The 25,581-nt window shown below is 40.7% G+C and overlaps 1 protein-coding gene across 1 annotated transcript in view; it reads right to left on the bottom strand.

Moving 5' to 3' along the window:
* The window catches only part of dpy (dumpy), a 562,668-nt gene that overhangs the window by 504,022 nt on the left and 33,065 nt on the right, over positions 1–25,581 (bottom strand). Inside the window, 1 exon segment of the mRNA XM_068226068.1 lies at positions 19,196–19,251. Within this exon segment, the coding sequence (XP_068082169.1) occupies positions 19,196–19,251 (56 nt within the window).

The following is a 25,581-nucleotide window of genomic DNA, read 5'->3' as shown; positions in this document are numbered from 1 at the left end:
GTCACTGTACTGCAGATAGATTTACAACCAATAATAGCAAGTACAGCTATTCTGGTTAGTGACCGTGATAGTGAAGAGTTTTGCCTCTAGCTTCTCACTGAGGTGGTCACGATTTGAATTCAGATAAACGCAAGTGAGATTTTAGAAATGTTCAGTTCTGATTCTATAAAACTTCAGGTCGCGAAGCTTATATTTTATAATTAATGGTCAGGCAACGATTATTTTTATTACGCCGTTTAATGATCTATTGCAGTATGATACCGGGAAGTCCGGAGCGTAATTGATGGGAAGTTGGATATTATAACCATCATAATATATTTATCATATGTCTGATCCTTGACACACCCACTGAGCAAACAGGGTGGCTGATAACTAGAGCTGATCCCTATCTATCGTATCTAAAACAACCGTAATGTTACAGTTATTAAAACATACCCTCACAACCTATCAAGATGCTTCGAGATCTACGAGAATTCTGAGCAATGTTCACTTCCCCATTCGCTCAGGTTATTCTAATGTTCCATATCAAGTACCGCACGGGAATTATGTCCTAGAAAGTCGTGGTAATAATAATAATAATAATAATAATAATAATAATAATAATAATAATAATAATAATAATAATAATAATAATGTTATCAATTGGATATCCTACTACTGTAACTACTTTTACGGTTTTCAGAGAAGTCGAGGTGCCGAATTTTTTCCCCATACGAGTTCTTTCATATGCCGACAAATCTAACGACACGAGGATGGCGTATATGAGCACCTCCAAATATCACCGGATTAAACCCTGCAATTCGGGCTCAGAAGGACAGTACTTCTACTGTCTGAGCCACTCAGCTCAGCTTTACTCTTATTATGTTTCCTAATATTTGTTCTAAGTCAAACTAACAATGGGCTGGATCGTTTATAAGAAACACGCTTAGGAATTGAAAAATCCATCTATTTGTGAGATCTACTTAAAAGAGCATACATAATAGATCAAGTTCGAAAATTTAGTGTCATTTGACCTTTTTGCCGTAGAAACAGGGTTGTATGTATCACTGACCGTTTAGAGTGAGAGATAATCGTGAGTGTGCAGTGGAACACTATTGCACCACTCTCTTATATGCTATTCTCATTAAAATAAACTGTAATATGCTTCCAATTTCCTATTATGAATACCTAAGTATTTAAGAATAGGTACTGCAAGTTAGAAAAGATAGTAATGTTTAAATTTATTGAAAAAATCATACCAAGTATCTTCAAATATTTAGGAGCCGCTTCAAAGTCATGGTTGTTAATGGGAAATCTGAAGTATGAAAATATGAGTCACTGGATCAGTACTGTCTCATAAATTCCACAGGTATCAACATCAGTCCATCGTCGTTACTCTCTCTGGGACTGGGTGAATAATCAGGTGTATTCTCTACTATGGTAACCTAGGAGTACTGGGTTTGATGGGGAGATTATATTCAGATTCCTTGTCATAATTTTTTACCGAGTTTCATTTACTTCTGACTTTTTTTATGTAGATTCGAAAAAATCTCTAACCGGCTCGTTGGCTGAATAGTCAATGTCGAGGCCTACAGTTCAGAGGGTCCCGGGTGCAATTCCTGGCCGGGTCGAGGATTTTAACTGCGTCTGGTTAATTCCTCTAACTCGGGGACTGGGTGTTTGTCCCAGTACACTCCTCTTCATAAAAACACATAGTACAACACCACACTACCAACCACCACTGAAACATGCAATAGTGAATACATCCCTCTGAACAGGGTTGACGTTAAGAAGGGTATCCGACCGTTAAACAGGACCAAATACACATGCGTGACCAATTTCACACTGTCGATCCAACCAGGGTGTGGGAAAATCAGTGAAAGAAGGAGAATAAGATGAACAAGAACGTGGATAAGAAGAAGAAGAAGACATTAAGCAAATTCTCCCTTCACATATGGATATAGGCCTATCCTTCAAGGTCTGTAATTACCGAAATACAAATAGAGTCTCGTTCCACTGCATAATAAAATATTGTATTTTGGTTAGTGTTATCAATAACTGAAATTAAGAGGGTTCCTCCTATTCAATACAAATATATTTACTAACGTGAATGAGTCACATATCGTTCACATGAGGTACTAGTTTCGGCACTAAACTTGTGCCACCATCAGCTGAATTCACACCAGCTCCGTCCGCCGATCACTCGGGCTGCTCAAGGTTCCAAAACCCATATTGAAGTGGGAATTAATTCTTTGGATCTAACCTCATCATATGCATGTTTATTTCTCGGAACCAAACTACAGAACACACATAGTGTTAACTTCATATGACATTAAACTCCGCAACATAATTTTAACAGATTTAAAAAAACTAAAGACATATACAAGCTGGACAAACCACCATGTGTATACAACAACGGAGGCATCGTCATTTTAATGGATTTTAAACTGAAATGCAACATCATCATGTACCATATTTTATTTCATATTCATTTGTGCAGGTGTTATAGTGTGTTTTAAAGTTGTTTTTAAGTTATATTGTGTTTGCCCGATTTGACTTGTTGGCTGATGATGGCACAAGTTTAGTGCCGAAACTAGTACCTCATGTGAACGATATGTGACTCAATTCACGTTAATAAATATCTTTGTACTGAATAGGAGGAACCCTCTTAATTTCAATTATTGTAATCCCACTTCAGTACGGATCATGAAATTTCTAAGTATCAATAATGTTATCAGTCCCAAATAATGTAATGTTTTAAACATAATAATATAGTAAATATAGTAAAAGTATAATCAATAACCGGGAAAGTTGGCCGTGCGGTTAGGGGCGCGCAGCTGTGAGCTTGCATCCGGGAGATAGTGGGTTCGATCTCCACTGTCGGCAGCCCTGAAGATGGTTTTCCGTGGTTTCCCATTTTCACACCAGGTAAATGCTGGTGCTGTACCTTAATTAAGACCACGGTCGCTTCCTTCCCGTTCCTAGCTTTTTTCTGTCCTATCGTCGCCGTAAGACCTATCTGTGTCCGTGCGACGTAAAACAAATTGTAATATATATAATCATTAGGATTTGGACTAAACTGTATATCTTAGGTAAAGTTAGGCATAAATTCCACTAACGATTTGAAGTGTTAATACTCAATGCAACATAGAACTGAACAAAGCTATACAAATGTAAAATATAATATTATTCATCCAGACATGAACAAGCGCTCCACGTGTGCTCACACGAAGGAATCACGTAACGAAAGAAGCTGTGCGTTGCATCGATCGAGGAGAAAAGGCAGGTGAGACTGAAATGATCAGAGCACATGGCACTATGACTTAACCCCAGAGACTGGAATCACATAGAAGACGAGAAAAACAGAGGATGGCTAGTCCTTAAATTACAGAACTGGTAGAAAAGAAAAGCAATACATTTAAGTACCTGAATAAAATTCGCTCCATTAAAATAGGTAGTGGTGATTATTTTACGTGAATTTTTTTTACAATGTGCTTTACGTCGCACCGACACAGACAGGTCTTTTTTTGCTATTTGCTTTACGTCGCACCGACATAGATAGGTCTTTTTTTTTTGCTATTTGCTTTACGTCGCACCGACACAGACAGGTTTTTTTTGTTTTTTGCTATTTGCTTTACGTCGCACCGACATAGATAGGTCTTATGGCGACGATGGGACAGGGAAGGGCTAGGAGCGGGAAGGAAGCGGCCGTGGCCATAATTAAGGTACAGCCCCAGCATTTGCCTGGTGTGAAAATGGGAAACCACGGAAAACCATTTTCAGGGCTGCCGACAGTGGGGTTCGAACCTACTGTCTCCCGAATACTGAATACTGGCCGCACTCAAGCGACTGCAGCTATCGAGCTCGATACAGACAGGTCTTATGGCGACGATGGGATAGGAAAGGGCTAGGAGTGGGAAGGAAGCGACTATGGCCTTAATTGAGGTACATCCCCAGCATTTGCCTGTTGTGAACATGGAAAACCACGGGAAACCATTTTCAGGGCTGTCGACAGTGGGATTCGAACCTACTATCTCCCGAATACTGGATACTGGCCGCACTTAAGCGACTGCAGCTATCGAGCTCGGTGAACGGTCATACTAAAACTGGACACGGTCTGGAGAGGGGTGGGAATTTAAAAATTATGCATGATATATTTCAGCTCCTATAGTGAAAAAACAGGACATTTTGTGTCCCGCTTAGACTCTGTTGGGACATCGGGAAAAAAAATCTCAAAAACGGGACGTCTGGGATCCCTAATTATTTTTTCATGTTGTGATTTCAAGAATTTCCTATTTGCTAGTGGAGCGTGACAAAAAAAACTTAATGACTTAATTTTATGTAGGATGTTTCCTTGCCGTTCACAGTCCTTTTTGTATTAGTAGTGGTAGTAGTAGTAGTAGTAGTAGTAGTAGTAGTAGTAGTAGTAGTAGCAGTAGTCGTAAAATATTGGTTTTATGTCCCACTAACTAATATAACGTCTTTCGGAAACGTCGAGGTGTCGGCACTTTTATCGGCAGGATTTATTTTACGTGCTGGTAAATCTACCGACATAAGGTCGGTGTATTTGAGCACCTTCAAATACCACTGGACTAAGCCAGGATCGAACCCGCAAACCTGGGGCTCAGAAGCCCGACATTCTACCATCTGAGCCACTTAACATAGATTTACAATATAATATGGGGCATGAAACATGGCTCGCTACTGAGAGTAGGTACGAAGGATACTCAGACCATTAAAAAGATGTAAAAATGTAAAACAGTTTGAGGTAATGAGTACCCGTATGCAATTTTCTGCAGAGCAATCTTCTGATGCCAGGGAAACGAAGGGATGGAGTTCAAGGGTAGTTATGCAATGTAGCTTTGCTGACAAGACGAAAGAGATTAAGGGACACAATGGGAGGAACTATACAATAGAATGTTGTCCTAGATTCGGGGTCGAGCTTGATGACTGATTACCGCCACGCGATAGGGTCTGTATCTTCACATGCGTTGGATGAACTTCAAGACTTCCGTGTGAAGAGACGCTGCAGTACTTGACAAAACTCATAAATGTCATTCAAAATTGAGTGAACATTTCCTTGTTATATTTTCTCTTCGTAATGGGAAGTAGACTCGTCAAGAACAAATTACAACTTTAGGTTGTTACAAATACAGTACAGTACTTCGAATAAGTGGTGGGAAATGTGCCTGTATGTGACATAAGTAACTTCAGGACGAAATGTAAGTCTGGATCTTGACTGAATGAGACGGAACTGACTCTTACCGTGGGATAAAATGTGGCTAGTACGTATCTGTTAGGCATCACACAACTTGTCTTGAAAATCAACACCTTAAAGAAGATTATATTTTTCAGCCCAGCTCATTGGCTGAATGTTCAGCGTCGTAGGATTTGATTCAAAAAGTCCCGGTTTCGATTCCCGGGGACTTAAATAGCGTTAGTTCATTTCTCTAGCTTGGGGATTGGGTACTAGTGTTTGTCTAAATACATGTATCCTCTTATAGGCCTACACTCAATACACCACACTATCAACCACTAGAGGAACACGTAATAGTGAAGACATCCCTCTACATAGGACTGGGGTCAGAAAAGGCTGTCGGCTGTAGCGACACATTTCGCACCCACACAAGACCCTTGAGTGGGGGAAAAGCAGAGGAAGAATAATAACAAAGACGATCCTTTCAGATCCGCGAAACAGCGGTATTCTAGTCGTTTACTTTACCTTCATTCCAGATACAACTAAATAAAAAATAAAGAAACCCATTGGCGCTACAGCCTTGATGGGCATTGGCCTACCGAGGGACCGCTGTTCAGCCTGAAGGCCTGTAGATTACGAGGTGACGCATGGTCAGCGCGACGAATCCTCTAGGCCGTTATTCTTAACTTTCTAGATTGTGGCTGCTATCTCACCGTCAGATAGCTCCTCGGTCGTTCTCGCGTAGCCTGAGTTTACCTCGAACTAGATCCAGGTAAAAATCCCTGACCTGGCCGAGAATATAATCTGGGGCCTCGGGGTAGGAGGCAGGCTCGCTACCCCTAGACAGGGAGGTCTGCAAGTACAGTACTACTAAATGCCCCACAATAATCATCGTAGAGACCGAACGAGTTGGGTGCGTGGCAGCCATGGAAATGGCTTTCGTGTCTTTCCATTTTCATACCAAACAAATATCATGACTGTGCCTTAATTACGGTCAGGCCACTGGATGTGTGGTGTGACAAGAGATATCTGCTCGAACTTAAGGAAGGAAAGTGAGTACTATTAGCGCACATATTTTTTTTTTTTTTTTTTTACAATTTGTTTTACGACGCACCGACACAGACAGGTCTTATGCCGACGATGGGAGAGGAAAAGCCTAGGAGTGGGAAGGAAGCGGCCGTGGCCTTAATTAAGGTACAGCCCCAGCATTTGCCTGGTGTGAAAATTGGAAACCACGGAAAACCATCTTCAGGTCTACCGATAGTGGTGCTCGAACCTATTATCTCCCGGATGCAAGATCACAGCCCCTAACTGCACGGCCAACTCGCCCGGTTAAATAAAATCAAATCTAAACATAACTGGTAATTCGCATCCTTTCCCAAATGACCAATAATAATATCTCAAATACTGTCGGTTTTAGGAGATGCTGGAGTGCCAAAGATTTGCCCTGAGCAGGAGTTCTTTAACGTGTCATTAACACTACTGAAACATGACTGTCGCATTTAAGAACAATTCAATTCTAAAAGACTCCCTCAGGATTCGATCCCATAGTCTGCAACAGAGGAGTCTGCGCTACTCAATCAGCCCGCCCACTAACATACCGAACTGGTGACAGATTTGAAAGAGATATATTAGTGACTTTTAACGTACAGATGCGTGTTCAGGAGAAAGTTTTCTGGCATATTCTTTGTGGCTAATACGGGAATGAAAGATGAAGACGGTAACTGTTCTTTGCACAAAAGCAGAGGCAGGGGCGTGACGTTAGGGCCTGCAATCCTGGCGGACCCGGGCCTTTAAGGTGCCCCGAGACTCCTCACAAAAAATAAAAGTAATAGATATCTAGAGTAATGTCACTCTACACGGAAATGATCCGTCGAATAGTTGTCTATTTCACAATTTGTACGTAGAGGAATTACCACCTAGTTGCACCTAGCATCAGACTGTAAAATACAGCACAGCTGTAAACAGTGTTTACCCTTGTCGTTTCTCGTAACACGCTCCTCACAAAACACCTCCACCAAATTATTGAAAAATAATTACAACAATGAAAATGGATACCAAAAAATATCACATCTTAGTTAGAAAATGATACATTGTCGATGTGTAGTGTATCCGAGATCATGACAATGAAAACCTACAACCTGTTTTCCAGTCAGTGACAGGGATAGGGATGGAATGAATGAAGCTCCCATCTAGCGGCGAGGATAGGAATTGTGCCGGCTGCCGAAGCCTGTCACACTCCTCTGGGGCAAGGATTAATGACTGACAGATGAAATGAAATGATAATGGAGAGTGTTACAGAAATGAAAGATGACAGGGAAAACCGGAGTGCCCGGACGAAACCTGTCCCGCCTCCGCTTTGTTCAGTACAAATCTCACATGGAGTGACCGGGATTTGAACCACGGAACCCAGCGGTCAGAGGCCGACGCGCTGCCGCCTGAGCCACGGAGGATACACCTGAGATCGTATTATGTACAAATTCTGCTGAACATTAACGTTTGACACACATTTATTAGACAACAATGTATAATACCAATAAGAAGTTGGGGTAGTAGCAGTCAGCAAACGCAGTTTCCAACGAGCTCTCTCTCTACGCCAAATTAATAACAGACTAGGCTTACCAGTTGTGCAGGCTGATATATTTCAAACTTTGAACATTTTTTTTATTTTATTAATCGAATAAATTATTATAACCGAGACTTCGGTATCGACTACAGAGTGCAGTTGTGTAGTTACTGAAAAATGAAACCAATTCAAGTTATGTACGAAGATGTAAGTGGTGCATGGTTGGCAGCTCAGCATCTCAGGAGGAGGTCAAATAAACGCTATTAAACATTATTTTTAATAATCCTACGGTGACGATTAATCCCTTTGTTTTTATAAATTGACAATATATTACCTTACTTCTACCTGCAGTAATTCAATTTATATTGGTTATTCATAGGTTTTTATGTGTTATTTGAGAGGGAGCGAAGTTTTATGTTTTATTTGAGAGGGCTGGGGGCGAATTTTTATTTTGGCAGGCGGGCCTGTATCGCGTTCCTGAGCGGAGGGTAGCTGATACACATTTGACTCTAGTAAATATTCTCCAGCACGTTTTTATAAGGTTGTTACCAATGTTGCTAGATATAATTAACAATGCCGACATTACTGGAAGATCATACTTCAAGCGTGACAGATTCAAAGCAAACTAGCTAGGACGTGGAAAGGGTGCCGTGTCCATTCTCTGAACGATACAGCTTTCATGTTGATGTTCTTCCGTCTGAGGAACAGAAGAATAATGTTATTGGCTTTATGTCCCACTACGTTTACGGTTTATCGGAGAAGCCGAGGTGCCGGAATGTATTCCCGCAGGAGTTCTTTTATGTGGCAGTAAATCTACCGACAAGAGGCTGACGTATTTCAGCACCTTCAAATACCACTGGACTGAGTCAGGATCGAACCTGCCACGTTGGGATGAGAAGGCCAGCGCCTCAACTCTCTGAGCCACTCAGGCCGGCGTGTTGATCGGCAGAGACCATAAAACACTATTCTGCCACCGACCAAGGCATATAAATTCTTCCAATGGATTCAGGTTAACTCATAAATGAGAGTTTTATTTGAAACTTTCGAGACACGGAGTAAATAACCATGAAACGTGCGTGGTAATTGTGATGAATGTAAATAAGAATAGAGAAAGTTGTCTCTTCTCCTATTTCATAATGCGATTGCTCACAAGGTAAAACAAGGAGCCATCCTCCGTTCAATGGTAGGCTGTATTACTATTCCAAGCAACTTAAAGTACACCTGCTGGTGGGTAACGATATTTTGGAGGAAAGTCGTAGCTATTTCCTAAGTTAATATTGCTCTGCTTGTCTAACAATTCGAACTTGAAAATGACACGTCCTTTGCAATTTTCATAAAACCTACAAGAAAACTTCATCAGATACATGTGGTATGCTTATCTGCGGATCTCTAGACACACATGAATAAAATATATCCATTCCTACAATTATATTAAACTTTAAACAATCCAGACCACATTTTTTTGGGGAGAAACTGATGTTCATGTTTGAAAATAATATTCCAGGTGTCAGGCTGAGTGGTTCTGGTGGTTGAGCGTTGGCTCTCTGAACCTAAGTTGGCGGATTCGATTCCGATTCAGTCCGGTGGTATTTGAAAGAGCTTAAATACGCCCGCCTAGTGTCGAGGGATTTTTAGACACGTAAAAGATCTCCTGCGGGACAATATTCCAGAACTTCTTGGACGCTAACAATGGGATTTTAAATTACTCGAGGTTTAGTGCACCTTATTCCAGTTCCTAAAACAGTCTTAAATTCGAAACAGAGCTGGGAATACAACCCGAACAAGCGAGGCAAGAAAATACTGTGTTACGGCGGCGAACCTCACACATTTGCTTAAGTGGTCGTAGACAGCACTGCAAGTCGTTTATAATCAATCTTATTACAACCTGCACTGCGGCTATATGTTTAAACAATAAATACTTCCAATACAACATTTAGTCGAAATGAAGTGAAAAATGTTGACATAGCGTATGACTTTCCATATGAATAATGCTCATTTGATGCAATCTTGCCAGTGTACTGAGTAATATGTTAAAAATATAGCAGCATTAGGAGCATCTAAGACATATTCTGAGACATGGCCATCCTTGTCCTTATGAGGCTAGGACTATAAAATCCAGCGGTCGTCCCTAACCCGTTAGAGGAGAGATCCTCACTGGGACTATGTGTAAGTTGGGTAGCATCCTGCTTCACAGAACTTACCGATCTCAGAACGCTTTAAACAAGCCTCGGACCTATGGATGTAACGGTCTCCCATTTCCATTTGACAGGCGAGGGACTCCTTGGAAACACCTTTGTGAACGAAATCAAATTCGATAGGTAGTTATCAATATTAATGGGGCTTATGGAAGAAACAACGTAGAACTGGCTCAGCCAGCAAAGAGGAAGCGTGTGCATGTGTTAGGTGGTAATAATATTCGGATAAGGGGAGATAAGGAGGAAGAGATAAGTGACTATAAAGTATTCTTAACAGGTGTTAAAAAAGGAAGGGGAAGAGTGTGGGGTAAGACTGTTCATCAGGAATACTATCTACGCAACATGGATTCTGTTAGGTCTGTAAATGAGCATGATGAGGGTAGATTTTAGCTGTTGGGGGAATTAGGATGAGAACTGTCTCAGTGTACTCTCCATGTGAAGGTGCAGATGAGGTTGAAGTTAACAAGTTTCATGAAGCACTGAGTGACATCATAGTCAGGGTCAACAGCAAGGAAAGTTGGAAATAGAACTGAAGGATATGAAGAGGCGATGAGTAAATGTGGGGAAGATATGGAAGCTAATAGGAATGCGAAGCGTTTACTGGACTTCTGTGCTAGTATGAGATTAGTAGTTACGAATATATTCTTCAAGCATAAGGCTATTCAGGCAGATCCGATCCGCTACAGAATATATCATATCCGACTTTGAATTCCGGAAATCTGCTGTGAATGTGCGGATATTCCAGACATTTATTGATGATACAGACCACTATCTGATCCGTATAAGTATCTATAGGCCTAGGACATGGAAAGTGAGTAAGGGTAAAAAGTCTGCAGGACGAGGAAATCAGACAGAAGTATATTAATATGATTAGTGAAAAGTTCCAAACAATAGACAGTAAGCAGGTTCAGTATATAGAAAAAGAATGGGTGGCATACAGGAATGCTCTAGCCTAAGAGAAAAAACAGGGAAATGCCTAGGAACAACTGTGTGTAAAGATAGGAAAAAGCAAACATCTTGGTGGAATGATGAAGTGATGGCAGCTTGAAAACGCAAAAGGAATGCGCATTAGAAATGGCTCCAAACAAGGACTAATGCAGATATATGAAAGAAATAATTGTTGAATCCAAAAATAAGTCGTGGTAAGATTTCGTTAATAACCTGGAAAGGCGAGGTCAAGCGGTAAGGAAGCCTTTCTCGACAATAATAAAGAATCTTCGAAAAGAAGGGGGGAAATAAAATTAAGTGTTTTGGGTAAATTAGGTGAACTCATAATTGATCCCAGGGGGTCACTGGGCAGGTGGAAGGAATATTCTGAAAATATTCTCAACGAAAAAGGAAATGAAGTTGCAAACAACCGAGTAGCGGTAGAAGAGTAGGGAGATGTGTAAAACAACATTCCATGATAACTTCTGAACTTCCTCTGTGAACAAACTGTTTGTGTTTATCAACTGTCATGTAGCGACCGTCAGGAAGAAGAGTGAAGAAGACTGAAGTGAATGGCTGCGTAGGCCAGTTGATTGGGCACTCGCTTTCTATGCTAAAGTTCATGAAATCTAATCAGGTGCAGTCAGCTGATATTTAAGCGTCCTTAAATAAAAAAGACTAGTGTCAATAGATTTACTGGCACATCAAATGACCACTATTTAGGAGAACATTTTGGTCCTATTGAGCGAGTTGGCCGTGAGGTTAGGAACGCGCAGCTCTGATCTTGAATTTGGGAGATAGTGGGTTCGAACCCCATTGTTGGCAGCCTTGAAGATGGTTTTCCGTGGTTTCCCATTTTCGAACCGGGTAAATGCCAGAGGTATGCCTTAATTGAGGCTACGGCCACTTTCTTCCAACTCGTAGTCCTGTCCTAGCCCATCGTTGCCATAAGACCTGACTGTGTGGGTGCGACGTAAAGCCAGTTGTTGGAAACAAAAAAATCGGGACTCCGGCGTCTCTTAAAGTTTACAACAATTGGAGTGTGAATGAATTATTATTATTATTATTATTATTATTATTATTATTATTATTATTATTATTATTATTATTATTATTATTATTATTATTATTATTATTAACCAGACGGTAGAGTGCTGGCCTTCTGAAGCTCAAGTTGACAGGTTCATTCCCAGCTAAGTCCGATGGTACTGAAGGTGCTCAGATACCTCAGCCTCGTGTTGATAGGTATTCTAGCACGTAAATGAGCTCCTGCGGGACAAAATTCCGGCATCTTGTGGTTCAGACCATAAAACCATTATTATTATTATTATTATTATTATTATTATTATTATTATTATTATTATTATTATTACCAAATATTATTATTTACTTGCCTTTGCATTTACAGAAAAGTACTTCGGTTTACAGTTATGTAGCTCAGAGGAATGATTTATCACCTTATTGTCCTTTCTAGTCTGGGTTGCAGAATAATAAAACCCAACACTGCACTCCTAAAGCAGTTAAAAACAAAAACGCCGTCCGAAGCCATTAGATCCGCAGAAATAAAACTCAGAAATGGCAAATACTGAGCTAATCCTGATCAACACTTCAAACTGTACAACGGTGAGGATATACATAACATAAATACTACCCTATGATGTGATATATTCGTAATATATGTAAATGGAAGGACGGTTTTCTACTGATAAACGTTATAAACTAGGGATTTCGTATATAGGGTAAAAGGTTCAAAACGTTTAGGAAGTTGGGGAAACACTTCTCCACGCTCAAATCCTGTAGCCTATTACTCCACGAGGACCCACACTATCCAGAAATGTCTGAAATATGACAATTTTTTAAAGCCGCATTATTCGTACTAGGCAGAGTATAGTCTCACATAAAATCTCCCTGGGCCAACTGTGCAGCGTAGTTAGTAAAGCGCTCACCATAATCTTGCTTGGTATAATCGTTCGACAAGGGATGCGCGTCAGTAGATTTACTGGCACGGTGAAAAAATGCTTTTTCGGGGCAAATATCCGGCATTTTAAAACTATCAATAGTTAAAGAGACATTAGATATGATAACATTATTGATATTATTATCGTCGTCGTATCCTGTTAGTCAACAGATACGAAAATGTGTGAAAAGTACTTCCTTTAGCAATGCCCTTTCTGCTAAAAAGACAAGTCCCTTTTTTTATGTATTTTTAGACTTTTGTATTACATTTTTACTGATATTTTCTTATTTTTCTCATTTTTCCTTGTTTTCATTTCATTTTCTGCTTAAGGACGACACACACACCCAGTCCCCGAGCCAGCGGAAATAACCAATTAAGTTTAAAATCCCTGACCCGGCCGGAAATCGAACCCGGGTCTCCTTGAACCAAAGGCCAGCACGCTAACCATTCAGCCATGGAGCCGGACCCTTTTCGGACTTGGCATGCCAGCAGACAGTACTCTGTCGAAAGGAGTTCAAAGCTCTGTTATTCAACGTCTTGACTGCTCTTTGGTATGAAAAGGAAGGATGGGCCATTGCCAAGCAGGATGTTGCATGCCAGAGACGCCTCTGCTAATGTAACGCAACACAACACCTGGTGACGTCATTCTACTTGAGCTAGTGATATTTGTATGTCGTGGTGGCCTAGATAGCTTCATGGCTTTTTGCCAGTCCACCAGGACGGTACAACCATAGAAAAGTCTGCAAGGGAAAGACAACTATATTGTTTCAGCTAGGGGTAAAATATCAAGCTTAATGATTAGGAGAGGAGCAGTTCATAGTCGAAGTCTGATGCCCGTCGAAATTCGCAGCATAGCAAAGGAATTCACCGTGGCATCACCGTGTTCGAGCACGATAACATATCTGCTCTCCTGGCTAACAACTTCGAAACAGAGCCAACAAATTGTACGTCCTTGCGTGATCTTAATTCGCATTCAGAGGACATCAAACAAAAGACAGTTTCGGTGTCTCCAGAAAAGTTTTTTTTTTTTTAAACCATATTAGTATTTGTACTTTACCAAACTAAGACACGCTGCTTAAGTGGACTTTAGTATCGCATTATGTGAAAACAATGATCTTAGTTCTGTACCAGCCTGACTTGTTCACGACTTTCTCTTCCAATATAGCAGATGAACGAGCCCATTTCTATCGGTTATCAATATCTTATTCCGAAACCAATCCTTTGAAATATAACGTGAATATTCGGCTCCAGCCACATACATTAAAACCGTTTCCTTTGAACAAGGCGCAAGTATCATCTACCGGCTCTACAGTTATGTAGGTGAGTTGCATAAATTATAGGGGTTCTGATGGTTCAGATCGCTAATATTTACGCAAATCTCACTGCAGAGCCGTTGTGCGGACTAGAACAAACTTGCACCTTGGTTAAATACGTTTCTATTCTAAGCTAGTAGTGCCTAAAATTCCTTTCCCTATACTGTTACAGCCATGGATGAGACAGAGATATCAATGGAAGCTACATTTTACTCTGGCCTGTGCCAATGCTACATCTATCAAGAAATAGCAACAGGTGTAATAATAATAATAATAATAATAATAATAATAATAATAATAATAATAATAATAATCCGCTTTTCCCCCACATCTGTGGGGTCGCGGGTGCGATCCGTGTAGCACAAGTGGATTTGACCCTGTTTTACAACCGGATGCCCTTCCTGACGCCAACCTTATATGGAGGGATGTAAGCACTGTTGCGTGTTTCTGTAGTGGTTGGTAAGTGTAGTGTGTTGTCTGAATATAAAGAGGAACGTGTTGGAACAAACACAAACACCCAGTCCCCAGGTCAGAAGAATTAATCAGACGCGATTATAAGACCTATCTGTGTCGGTGCGACGTAAAGCAAGCTGTTAAAAAATCCCCGACCCGGCCGGGAATCCAACCCGGGATCCTCTGAACCGATGGCCTCAACGCTGACCATTCAGTCAATGAGTCGGATAATAATAATAGGCCTAATAATAATAATAATAATAATAATAAAAATAAATATGATGTACTTGTACGTGATAACAGTCGTTCGGGACGCCTGGACTACTATTACCTTCGGTTTTCATATCAGTTTCCTGTTCTATAGACCAGAATTTAAATCTTGTTTTATGATTGGAATGCGATTTCCTGAATATAACAAGGATAACTGAGAAGAAAAATGGTTTTAAATCCATCCATATTAATTCCAGAGGTGGTTGTTCTATCATTTCCCAGCTTCGAATTCTGTTGAAAGTCGGAATGGCATGTAATATATTGGCCATGGCCAATTCTTTAGCCCTAATTTATTGCAATTAGATACGTCAGAACCACGAAGACTCCTTACGCACTCAGTGCGCAGGGAGGTCAACTATGATGTCAAGAACAGCAAGAGGTGCCAGCATGGTGGAATTTTATCCTGAAAGGTGTTCTTGAACGCGTCAATGAATCTAATGACACTTTCTTTCATAATTAAGCACTCTTAAGCACCGATCGACTTGGTTGGAATTTATACCATGAACGTGGGCACAAAGGTAAATATCCAACCAACTGCGCCACACTGTTGACCATCGATGAATCAGATCTAATGCGAGTTTTTTTAATTTGCTTTACGTCGCACCGACACAGATAGGTCTTGACGATGGGATAGGAAAGGCCTAGGAGTGCGAAGGAAGCGCACGTGGCGTTAATTAAGGTACAGCCCCAACATTTGCCTGGTGTGAAAATGGGAAACCACGGAAAAACATAGTAAGGGCTGCCGATAGTGGGGATGGAGCCCACTATATCCCGGATGCAAGCTCACAGCTGCGCGCTCCTAACCGCACGGCCAACTCGCCCGGTAAGTTTGTAATTCATCAATAATTTTGTAACAATTTTAACCCAGTACAATTGTCTTCGGTCACATTATTTTCAAGAACACATCGTTGCTCTTTCTGTAGATACATTGATCTTGAGATGGAGAGACTCCCTATTCTGTCCCAAAGACGAAAGTGGTGGTAAGGATGGCTACTGCATGCGGGTAAAGTAATAACATTGCAGTGTAATCAAAGAAAGGCTGCAAAGCGGGCCACTTTCTTTTTCGACAATATACATTTTACTGTTAAGTAGATCAACGGTTTACCTTCCGTTTTCCAAGCGTGCACAAATATTCGTCCTCGAACTGTTCTATAAAGCCTAATGCGGACTGCTTTTTAAAAACGGAAGAGAGCTTACTTGGTATAATGATATCTAAACTCTTTCTAGAGACTGTTACTGTAGGCAGGTAAGTTCACTGTTCCTGCCCCCCCCCCCCCGTAGTTAATTGAGCAAGTCATTTAACAGTCTATATCATTCATTTTGAGTGCCTTAATGAAGTATAATCATTTTTAAATATTCTTATGAATAGATAACTTCTATACATCATAAACACTCTTATTTTCCGTTTCGAAATTAAACTCAATCCTTTTCTCTGACAATCAATCAATCAATCAATCAATCAATCAATCAATCAATCAATCAATCAATCAATCAATCAATCAATCAATCAATCAATCAATCAATCAATCAATCACCCATGTGATATTTTCCCTATCAGTTGTTTGCCTAGTCTCTTCTTAAATGATTTCAATGAAATTGGTAATCTATCGAACATATCCCTTGGTAAATTATTCCAATCCCTAATTCCTTTTCCTATAAAAGAATATTAGCCCCAATTTGTCCTCTTGTATTCCAGCAAAGTCATCTCCGCACAGGCCATGAAGGCCCTGGGAGTGGTGGAAGGTAAAGGCTTCCACTATTCGTAACCTCGGCACGTGAGGGGATAGAGTGGTTAGCTCTACGCCCGGCCGCCTTTGCCCCCAGGAATTAACCTCGTACTCATTTTTGGTGTAGGCTGAGTGAACCTCAGGGCCATATGCACCTCCGGAAGTGGAAATCTCATTTCTTAAATTTTACGACTTCCTTACGGGGATTCGAACCCACGTCCTTCCCGGGCGAACCGAGTACGCCTTTACCGCCTCGGCCAGGTAGCCCCTTATCTTCATATGGACACCGGACAAAAGTTCGTGATTTTACTTTTCCTTTCTTTACCGAAAGCGAAACACTGATATTAGCTGCATAAAAGTAATATTTTACTAGGTTTATTTTGATATGAATTCATGCATAGGAATTTAGGGAGACCTGCTATTTGTATTTAAAATGGCTCATGGCGATCATTTACGGCTGTCTGAAAGTTCTTTGTCGAGTTTATTTGCAAATTACTTCTGTTTTTCCTTCCTTCTTTCTTTCTTTCTTTCTTCTAACGGCCGATGACCTTAGATGTTAGGCCCCTTTAAACAAGCTTCATCATCATCACCATATTTCTTCTAACATCTGCGATCACTGAACGGGTTATGCAAGAAACAAAACATTCTGCGATATTGGTTTGTGCTGTGGTTCATGATCGGGTTTTTATATTTATATTGTCTTAAGAATAAATTAAATGCTAACATTTTTAAATAATCGACGCCCAATAGTGACAACCTTGCTCTTGACAGTGCTCACTTGCCTTTTAAACGACACGCGCCCATTTGTGTGCAGAGGAAAGAGACCGACTGACAACCCTCATTATCACTAGGGCGGGCTAAGTTTTGGAATCAGAAGCTGACGCATGGGTATACATTCAGCGTCAGGAGTTTACTTACAGTGATTCCTATGAGGTACTATCATCTGATCAATAGAGTAATTAAAACTGAGAGGTCGTTTCCTCTTGGTGAAACTCACAACCCGACTTTTCAACAATAAAATATGAACCTAACCCGACTGAAAGAGAGCACGTAGGTAACTTCTTGCGACTTTATAATAATTAACTAGCATTAAATACAAGGTTACACGCCAACGATGGATCCTTTGACGTCAATCCTATACTTGCAATAACACAGATGTACTGTACTGTACTGTACTGAATCTGGAACATATGATAAAGTAACTTTGGTGAGCTTTCAAACGCCAACTTCCATATGTATCTTGATGTGTATTTAGTCTCCGTGGCTCGGGCGGCGGTGCTTCGGCGTCTCACCTATGGGTGCCGTGGTACAAATTCACTCCATGTGAGTTTTATACTGGACAAATCGGAGGCGGGATAGGTTTTCTCCGGGTGCTCCGGTTTTCCCTGTCATATTTCATTCCAGCAACACACTCAAATATCATTTCATTTCATCTGTCAGTCATTAATCATCGCCCCAGATGAGTGCGACAAGGTTCGGCAGCCGGCACTGTTACTATCCTCGCCGCTAGATAGAGGCTTCATTCATTCCATTCCTGACCCGGTTGAAACTGGAAACCGGGCTGTGGATTTTCATCTCGATGTTTAAATACTCTATTTTCATTTCTTTCCTCTTGTCATTTTTCAAATAAGACAAAATTTTAGTTTGTCGTTATTTGAAGCTATTGACTTTAGTTTAGGAGACATTACCTTATGCTAGTTGGCTGTAAGGTTCGGGTCCCGTAGCTGTTAGCTTGCATTCGGGGGATGGTGGGTTCGATTCCCACCGTTGGCACCCCTGAAAATGGTTTTCCATGATTTCTTATTTTTACACCGGACAAATGCTGGAACTGTCTCTTAATAAAGCAACGTCAAATATCTTTCTCGTGAACTGACAGATCTGCATCGACGTGAGGGCGTTCTCACGCAGCTTCTTTTTTGCTGTGAAAACATAAAATGTTTCAGTTGATTTTCTCAAATAACTAAAAATATATTTTCTTCAGAAATGTATCCAATAAGAATGTCACGATTCCTGATGGAGCTTCATCTCCTTTAGTGCAGTGGTTCTAGAAATATATTTGAAAGCAGACAATTGGCTAGTAGCTGTAGTCGAGGGCCACACCCAGATGTGGGAACCAGCTGAAAAAGCTTGACCCAATTTAGGTGGCTAAGCCCTGAGCAACGAGCCAGCCAGTCAGCTAGCCAGCCACGCCAGTCACGTTTCATTTGCTGGGCTCGTAAAAGGAGTTTATATCCCTAGCTCGGGTTTCCTCTGCGAGGAACAGATGGTAGCTCGGTCATCATACCCAACAACCTGCGCTGCCATAGGGAAATAACATTAAACGAATTCTAATAAACTGAAACACTTAACTTTCAAGACGCGCTCGTAAGTAGCAAGAAACCGATGAGTTTTGTGGTTATAAAGAAAAACATTTTTTTCTAACTTCATTAATGTTTATGATTAGCGTTATTTCAAAATGAGTAACGAAGACGTAGGCTATTTCAGCTTAAGTTAGTAATATTAAACGAAGATAACATTATAAATAAACGGCTGCAAAGTGAACAATTAGAGAATCGAGAGGACGCTTGCATGGAAGACCATCACATTATCAAGTATTTAAGAGGGTACTTACATAATTCGTTGTTAGTGATATCCACACGACTAGCGGCAAAAATAACTTCATTTTTGCTGAAACAGAAAACAAAATTGGTTAGAACAAATACAAAGAATAACTTCAGTATGCAGGCATTAAAACACTGAAATAATTATAGAAAATCATAATCATGCAATAAAAAAAGATTAACTAGAAACAATAACTTCTGCACCTCTTGTCCGTTGTAAACTGTCAAACAGTTCACGTCATGACCTTGATATACTGTAAAGTAGTTCGTTAGAGAACTAGTTAGAGATATAGTTGTGATTAGTCCACCGCACCCAAAGTTATCGCTAACATAATCAGAAAGAACCTTACGAAATTCAGACCTACGCGTTCTAAATCGTAGAACCAGAAACAAGTGAATGACCTTACTACTAGATCATAGCTGTGTAATATTCAAAATATTTTCTTTCTTTCTAATCGTGCCATTCTGTGACGATACAATGTTACTCACTTGATTAAAGGATTATCGATACTTACTAATAATCAAATTCTTCTATGTACTGTATATCTACACCGGAAGTACTTCTATAAAATTTCGGAATAAAATTAATAGCAGAAAAATGTAAAATATACAAATTCAAACTCCAAATCCACATATGTGACATAGCACTCGTGATCCCACCAGTTTGGGGGTTTTAACTGGTAAGTCATATATAATAATAATAATAATAATAATAATAATAATAATAATAATAATAATAATAATGTTATTTGCCTTACGTCCCACTAACTACTTTTACGGTTTTCGGAGACGCCAAGGTGCCGGAATTCAGTCCCGCAGGAGTACTTTCACGTGCCAGTAAATCTGTCGACAAGAGGCTGACGTATTTGAGCACCTTCAAATACCACCGGATTGAGCCAGGATCGAACCTGCCAAGTTGGGGTCAGAAGGCCAGCGCCTCAACCGTCTAAGCCACTCAGCCTGGCAAGTCATATTCTAACGAAAATAATTTCATTTGATTGAAACTTCAATATAAACACACAGTTTCAGCCAGGAAGAACAATTCATCATACTGATCGCGCGCGCGCCAGGAACACACACAGCACGCGGGCAAATTATATTTTTTCTATCTTTTGAAAAACACGATATAATGAGGAAGAAGTCTTAATGCACTGCCCATTTCCGTAATCGGAAAACAAAGAACGAATAAGCAAACACGACAGACGAAGTTACCTGTGTTACTTTATGCTACGACATAGAACGGAAACAAAACGCAGTCTTTAAATTGAGCTGATTATGTGTGGTTAAGTACTTTTCCATCAATCTGAAATTAATGATAGATTCGTGAGTAAGTGAGAAATGGCAATGATATTTATTTAAATAAGTTCTAAGTATGCATCACAGGTCATGCAGTTAAGTTTCGGAGACTTTAACGCGCTAGCGCACGAGGAGCACGGTTCGTATTTACAACCACCTCAAGATTTTGTGATATAGCTTCACAGAAGAATGGAAATATTACATATAGTACGTGGCACGAGTCTTTAAGAAATATTTTAAATGCCTATGTAGGATCGTTGCAATACCAGGGACTGGTTAATGCTATACAATATCCTGATATTCTGGCACGACTAGTGATGAAGACAAAATATTGAAGGCGATGAACGAAATGAATAAAGATAGAGTAACTTGACAATTACTGTTGTCTTATTTAGTACAATAAAAAACTCTTAATCATATTTTTAATTCAAAGGACTGACATACATTCATTTTTTTCAGGGAAGAATGAAGGAACATTTTAATACAGTACATAAGAAAATACTGAGAGGAAGGTTGCTTGAAATGTTATAGGCAAGTTGGATGAAGACTGGAGTACGTGCATCAGCTTATTTCTCCTTGTATCAGACTAAATATTTAGGATTTAGGTATAAGAAGAGAGAGCCTAGCTATAATAGATGGCCTGTTCCTTTCCATCCAATCAGGTATCTTAAATGTAGTAGATTTACATCTTAATTCAACAAATCCTAACCAATAACGACGTTGTAAAAGAAAAATATAATGAAAAAAATATAATGAAAGTATTTCGATATGCATTGCTCTGTACATCTTACGTTATGGTATAATAACTCACGTGCTTAAGCTCAATCGATAGGTTTTCACATATTAGAAATATTGTAATGCAGAAGTTAATCAGGAGGATGTTAGTTTTGTACAGAAGGCTTAGCTGTAGTCCATATTTAGCCTGACATATTTCATAGATCTAAGAGCAGAAAAACAAGGAAGTCTTTTACTTATGATGGATAACACATCCTTGTATCCTAAAACACATTTTTTTCACTGTGAAGTATTGTCTCCTTATTTCATAGGACTTCATATTACCAGATAACCCTTAAATATTCCAGTCTTGAACGTGAATAAAAACAGAGGTAACACATGAGGCTACGTACCACTAATGTCTCATATTCCTAAAGGAGGCACTATACACACGATCCGCACTGTACGGTCACCTGCCAAGTACTAACAGCCCACAACCTTCAGAGAAGCCACCGGTAAGGCGAGCCTACGTCATCCTTCATCACATCATCACCAGTCATCATTCCTGACAACACACAGACTCTTCCTCATACCCTTGAACTATACCCTTTCATAAATAAAACCCTGACTTCACTCCGCTGTCGGGTAGCAGCTATAGTGAATTAAGAACCCAATTAATGTGTATATAATATCAAATAAATGAATATTGAATTTTCATGACCAGACCTGTAGCTCAGATCCTTTCCAACAGAACAAAGATGGCCTAGGCCACCATAGCTCAATTGGTAGAGCAACCGACGCGAAATCGGGAGGTTGTGGGTTCGGATCCCACTGGTGTCTGGTTGGCCATTTTTGTTCTGTACTTAACATCTCTTCAACACGTACTTAATATACGTAACACGATCTAATAGATTGAAAGTCGGTTTCGAATATCAAATAACTTTTCAAGTAGAAATCCCAAATTAAAAACAGTCGATCAGTCATAGATAAAAAAAATGGGCGTCCTTTACTTGATAATATTTTGATTAACAGACTGCCCGGCATAATATAATCTACCAAGCAGATGATGTCTCAAGTTCCACTCGTGAAAGTTTTATGCCGGTTTCTTTTTTTACAATTTGCTTTACCTCGCACCGACACATATATCTGATGGCGACGACGGAAAAGGAAAGGGCTAGGAGTGGGAAGGAAGCGGCCGTGGCCTTTTAAAGGTACAGCATTTTCCTGGTGTGACAGTGGGAATCCACGGAAAACCATCTTCAGGGCTGCTGACAGTGAGGTTCCAACGCACTCTCTCCCGACTGCAAGCTTACAGCTGCGCGCCCCTAACCGCACGGCCACTTGCTCGGTACAGTCGGTCAGTTCTTCTTTGTGATGGTACTAGGTCCATACATGCCATGAATATGATAAATGACATAAACAAATATATTACAGGCGTGCATACCAATTTGATTGCTATAAACACTTGCATTTATAGAGCTTTAACACGTATGCTGAAATATATCAAATTAAAGAATAACTGTATCATAAACACATGGCACTACAGCCCTTGAAGGGCCTTGTCCTACCAAGCGACCGCTGCTCAGCCCGAAGGCCTGCAGATTACGAGGTGTCGTGTGGTCAACACGACGAATCCTCTCGGCCGTTATTCTTGGCTTTCTAGACCGGGGCCGCTATCTCACCGTCAGATACCTCCTCAATTCTAATCACGTAGGCTGAGTGGACCTCGAACCAGCCCTCAGGCCCAGGTAAAAATCCCTGACCTGGCCAGGAATCGAACCCGGGGCCTCCGGGTAAGAGGCAAGCACGCTACCGCTGCACCACGGGGCCGGCCAACTGTATCATAGTTGAATTAAAAAACACGTGCAGTAAATGATGAATATATCTTCATTCATCAACCAGACTGTTGGTCGAATCCTTCTATAGAGGCTTTCAGGACCAGTCCGCATGGGATGGCTGTCCCGTTCCTTTCCTCGCGTGTAAAATTGTGTGTAAGATTTGTCTTTCGGGTAGTGCACATGGATGCATGGGCATGTAACTTACTTAGATATATATTATTGTTAGTCTAGAGTCCGGCTCTCTGGCTTAATGACCAACGTTGAGGCCTTCGGTTCAGAGGGTCTCGGGTTCGATTCCCTGCCGGGTCGGAGAATTTCAATCGTGTCTGGTTAATTCTTATGACCCGGGGATTAGATGTTTGTGATTGTCCCAACACACTCCTCTTCATCTTCACGCAATACACTACACGACCAATCACAACAGAAACTCGCAATGGCGAATACATCCCTCCACATAAGGTTGGCGCCAGGAAGGGCATGCGTCCGTAAAACAGGGTCAAATCAACATGCGCTACACAGTTCGCAACCGTGACTCCACCAAGGTGTAGGAAAAGCTGTAGTAGAATTATTGTTAGTTTTGTTAATAATCTGCTTTACGTCGCACCGACCGTGGCCTTAATTAAGGTATGGCCTCAGTATTTGCCTGGTGTAAAAACTGAAATCCACGGAAAACCATATTCAGGGCTGCTGACAGTGGGGTTCGAACCTGCTGTCTCTCAAATGCAAGCTGATAGCTACGTGAAATATTGTCAGTCTAGAAAGGAAGGTATCGTCATAATTTTTCGTACAACAGAACAATATGACATTTGCCTAGACTTTTTCCATTCAAGAAGACTACCAAAAAGAACGCGGCTAAGATTCACCTCTGTTTCGCAAGTCCCATACCTACACATGATATGGCACTAAACCAAACCCCATGGCGTGATAGTCCCGAAGAGCCTTGGTCTATCAAGAGACCGCTTCTCAGCCCGATGGCCTGCAGATTACAGTGTCGTGTGGTCGGCACAAGGAGTGCTCTCGGCCGGAATTCTTGGCTTTCTAGACCGCATGATACGACACTAAACAGCAGAAATATAACGGTCGGTACGCAAATTGTTTTCCATGATCTGAGGGTATATTTTTAAATATTTTTATAGACAGTACTCTGATTTACAGATCAGATGCGTTGAATTCGAAAGAATTAAAGAAATTGTTAGGAGCTTGCCTCCGATGATGAAGGTTGGAGGATTGAATTCCGCCACAACTGGTTAACATTTATGAGCGTATGAATGAGAGGAATATGTGGCAACAAGTTCACTGCAACGTTATAGGACCCCACTTTTCAGGGCAAAATTCTGGCACCCTGACTTGTCGTAAGACTGATCGTAGGTGAAGGGAAATATTCAATTTTTTCTAGTCTAGGTGAAGTACATAACTTACTATATCCCGAATTTCACAACGATTCCAATCATTCCACGCTAAATCAATCTCCGTACAGGTCATGAAGAACCTGGAGAAGTGGATGGTATATTATTCTACTCTTCGTAGCCACAGCAACTGGTAGAAAACAGGGCTCGGGTCTATGCGTAGCTGCCTTTGCCCTAAAAATGAACATGGTACTCTGTTCCGGTGTAGACTCAGTAAATCCCTGATCCACATGCCTTCCCAGAAGTGGAAGTCTAGTCCCTGAAAATTTCAACTGATTGATGGGAAACTGAACCCGCGTCATTCCGTGAGAACTGAGCACATCTTTATTACCTCGGCTAAGCAGCCTCCATTGTAACTAAAGGAAGTCGTCAGAAGTTAAGTTCTCACGAGGAATGCAGCATTTCTTTCTCATCGATTGAGAATAGTCTATCAATTTTGAAGATACAGGTTTCTCAGTCTAAACTTTCACCAAATCTTTCGTGGTAACTCAACGGTGTACAACGCAGCATCCTGGAAAGGTGCACCATTCCAACCGACGAGCCCACTGGCGCACTGGGGCGAGACGAGAAAGGGAATCTATTGTCTTTTTCTCCCACCACCTTTTCCACATCCTGGGAACCGTGCCGTACATGTGGGCTTGGTTGTGATTTACAGCAGGATGCCCTTCCTTACGTCAACCGTATTGTGTGTTTCCTTAATGGCTGTATGGTGCATTGTGTTGTGTGTTTATGAAGAGAAGTGTATTAGGGCAAACACAGACATCCAGTCTCCGAGTCAGAGGAATTAACCAACCTCAGCAAAAATTTCCGAACCAGTCGGGAATCGAACCTGGGACCATTTGAACCGAAGACCTAGACGCTGATCATTCCGTCAAGGAGCCAAATTAGATTGAGAATCCAGTATTCTGTAATATGAAGGATATTCTTAACAGTCGCCTGGTCCAGAGGACAACGTTGGTGACAGGGGTGTATAATCTAGGAATTCAGGACGGAAGCCCAAAAACTGAAATTCAAGGATAAAGTCATCCTATTCTAGCTACAAATAAACGAACAAGAAGACAATGGTAGTAGCATCAGATGTAATTTTAAAGGACAAGGTAGTTTCTGGCGAAGGAGTCTCCTTTATCTGCAATCATTTATGAG

This window comes from Anabrus simplex, chromosome 2 (assembly GCF_040414725.1).
Source record: "Anabrus simplex isolate iqAnaSimp1 chromosome 2, ASM4041472v1, whole genome shotgun sequence".
NCBI classification, from domain to species: Eukaryota; Metazoa; Arthropoda; class Insecta; order Orthoptera; family Tettigoniidae; genus Anabrus; species Anabrus simplex.
This window is presented reverse-complemented; position numbering and strand designations above follow the sequence as displayed.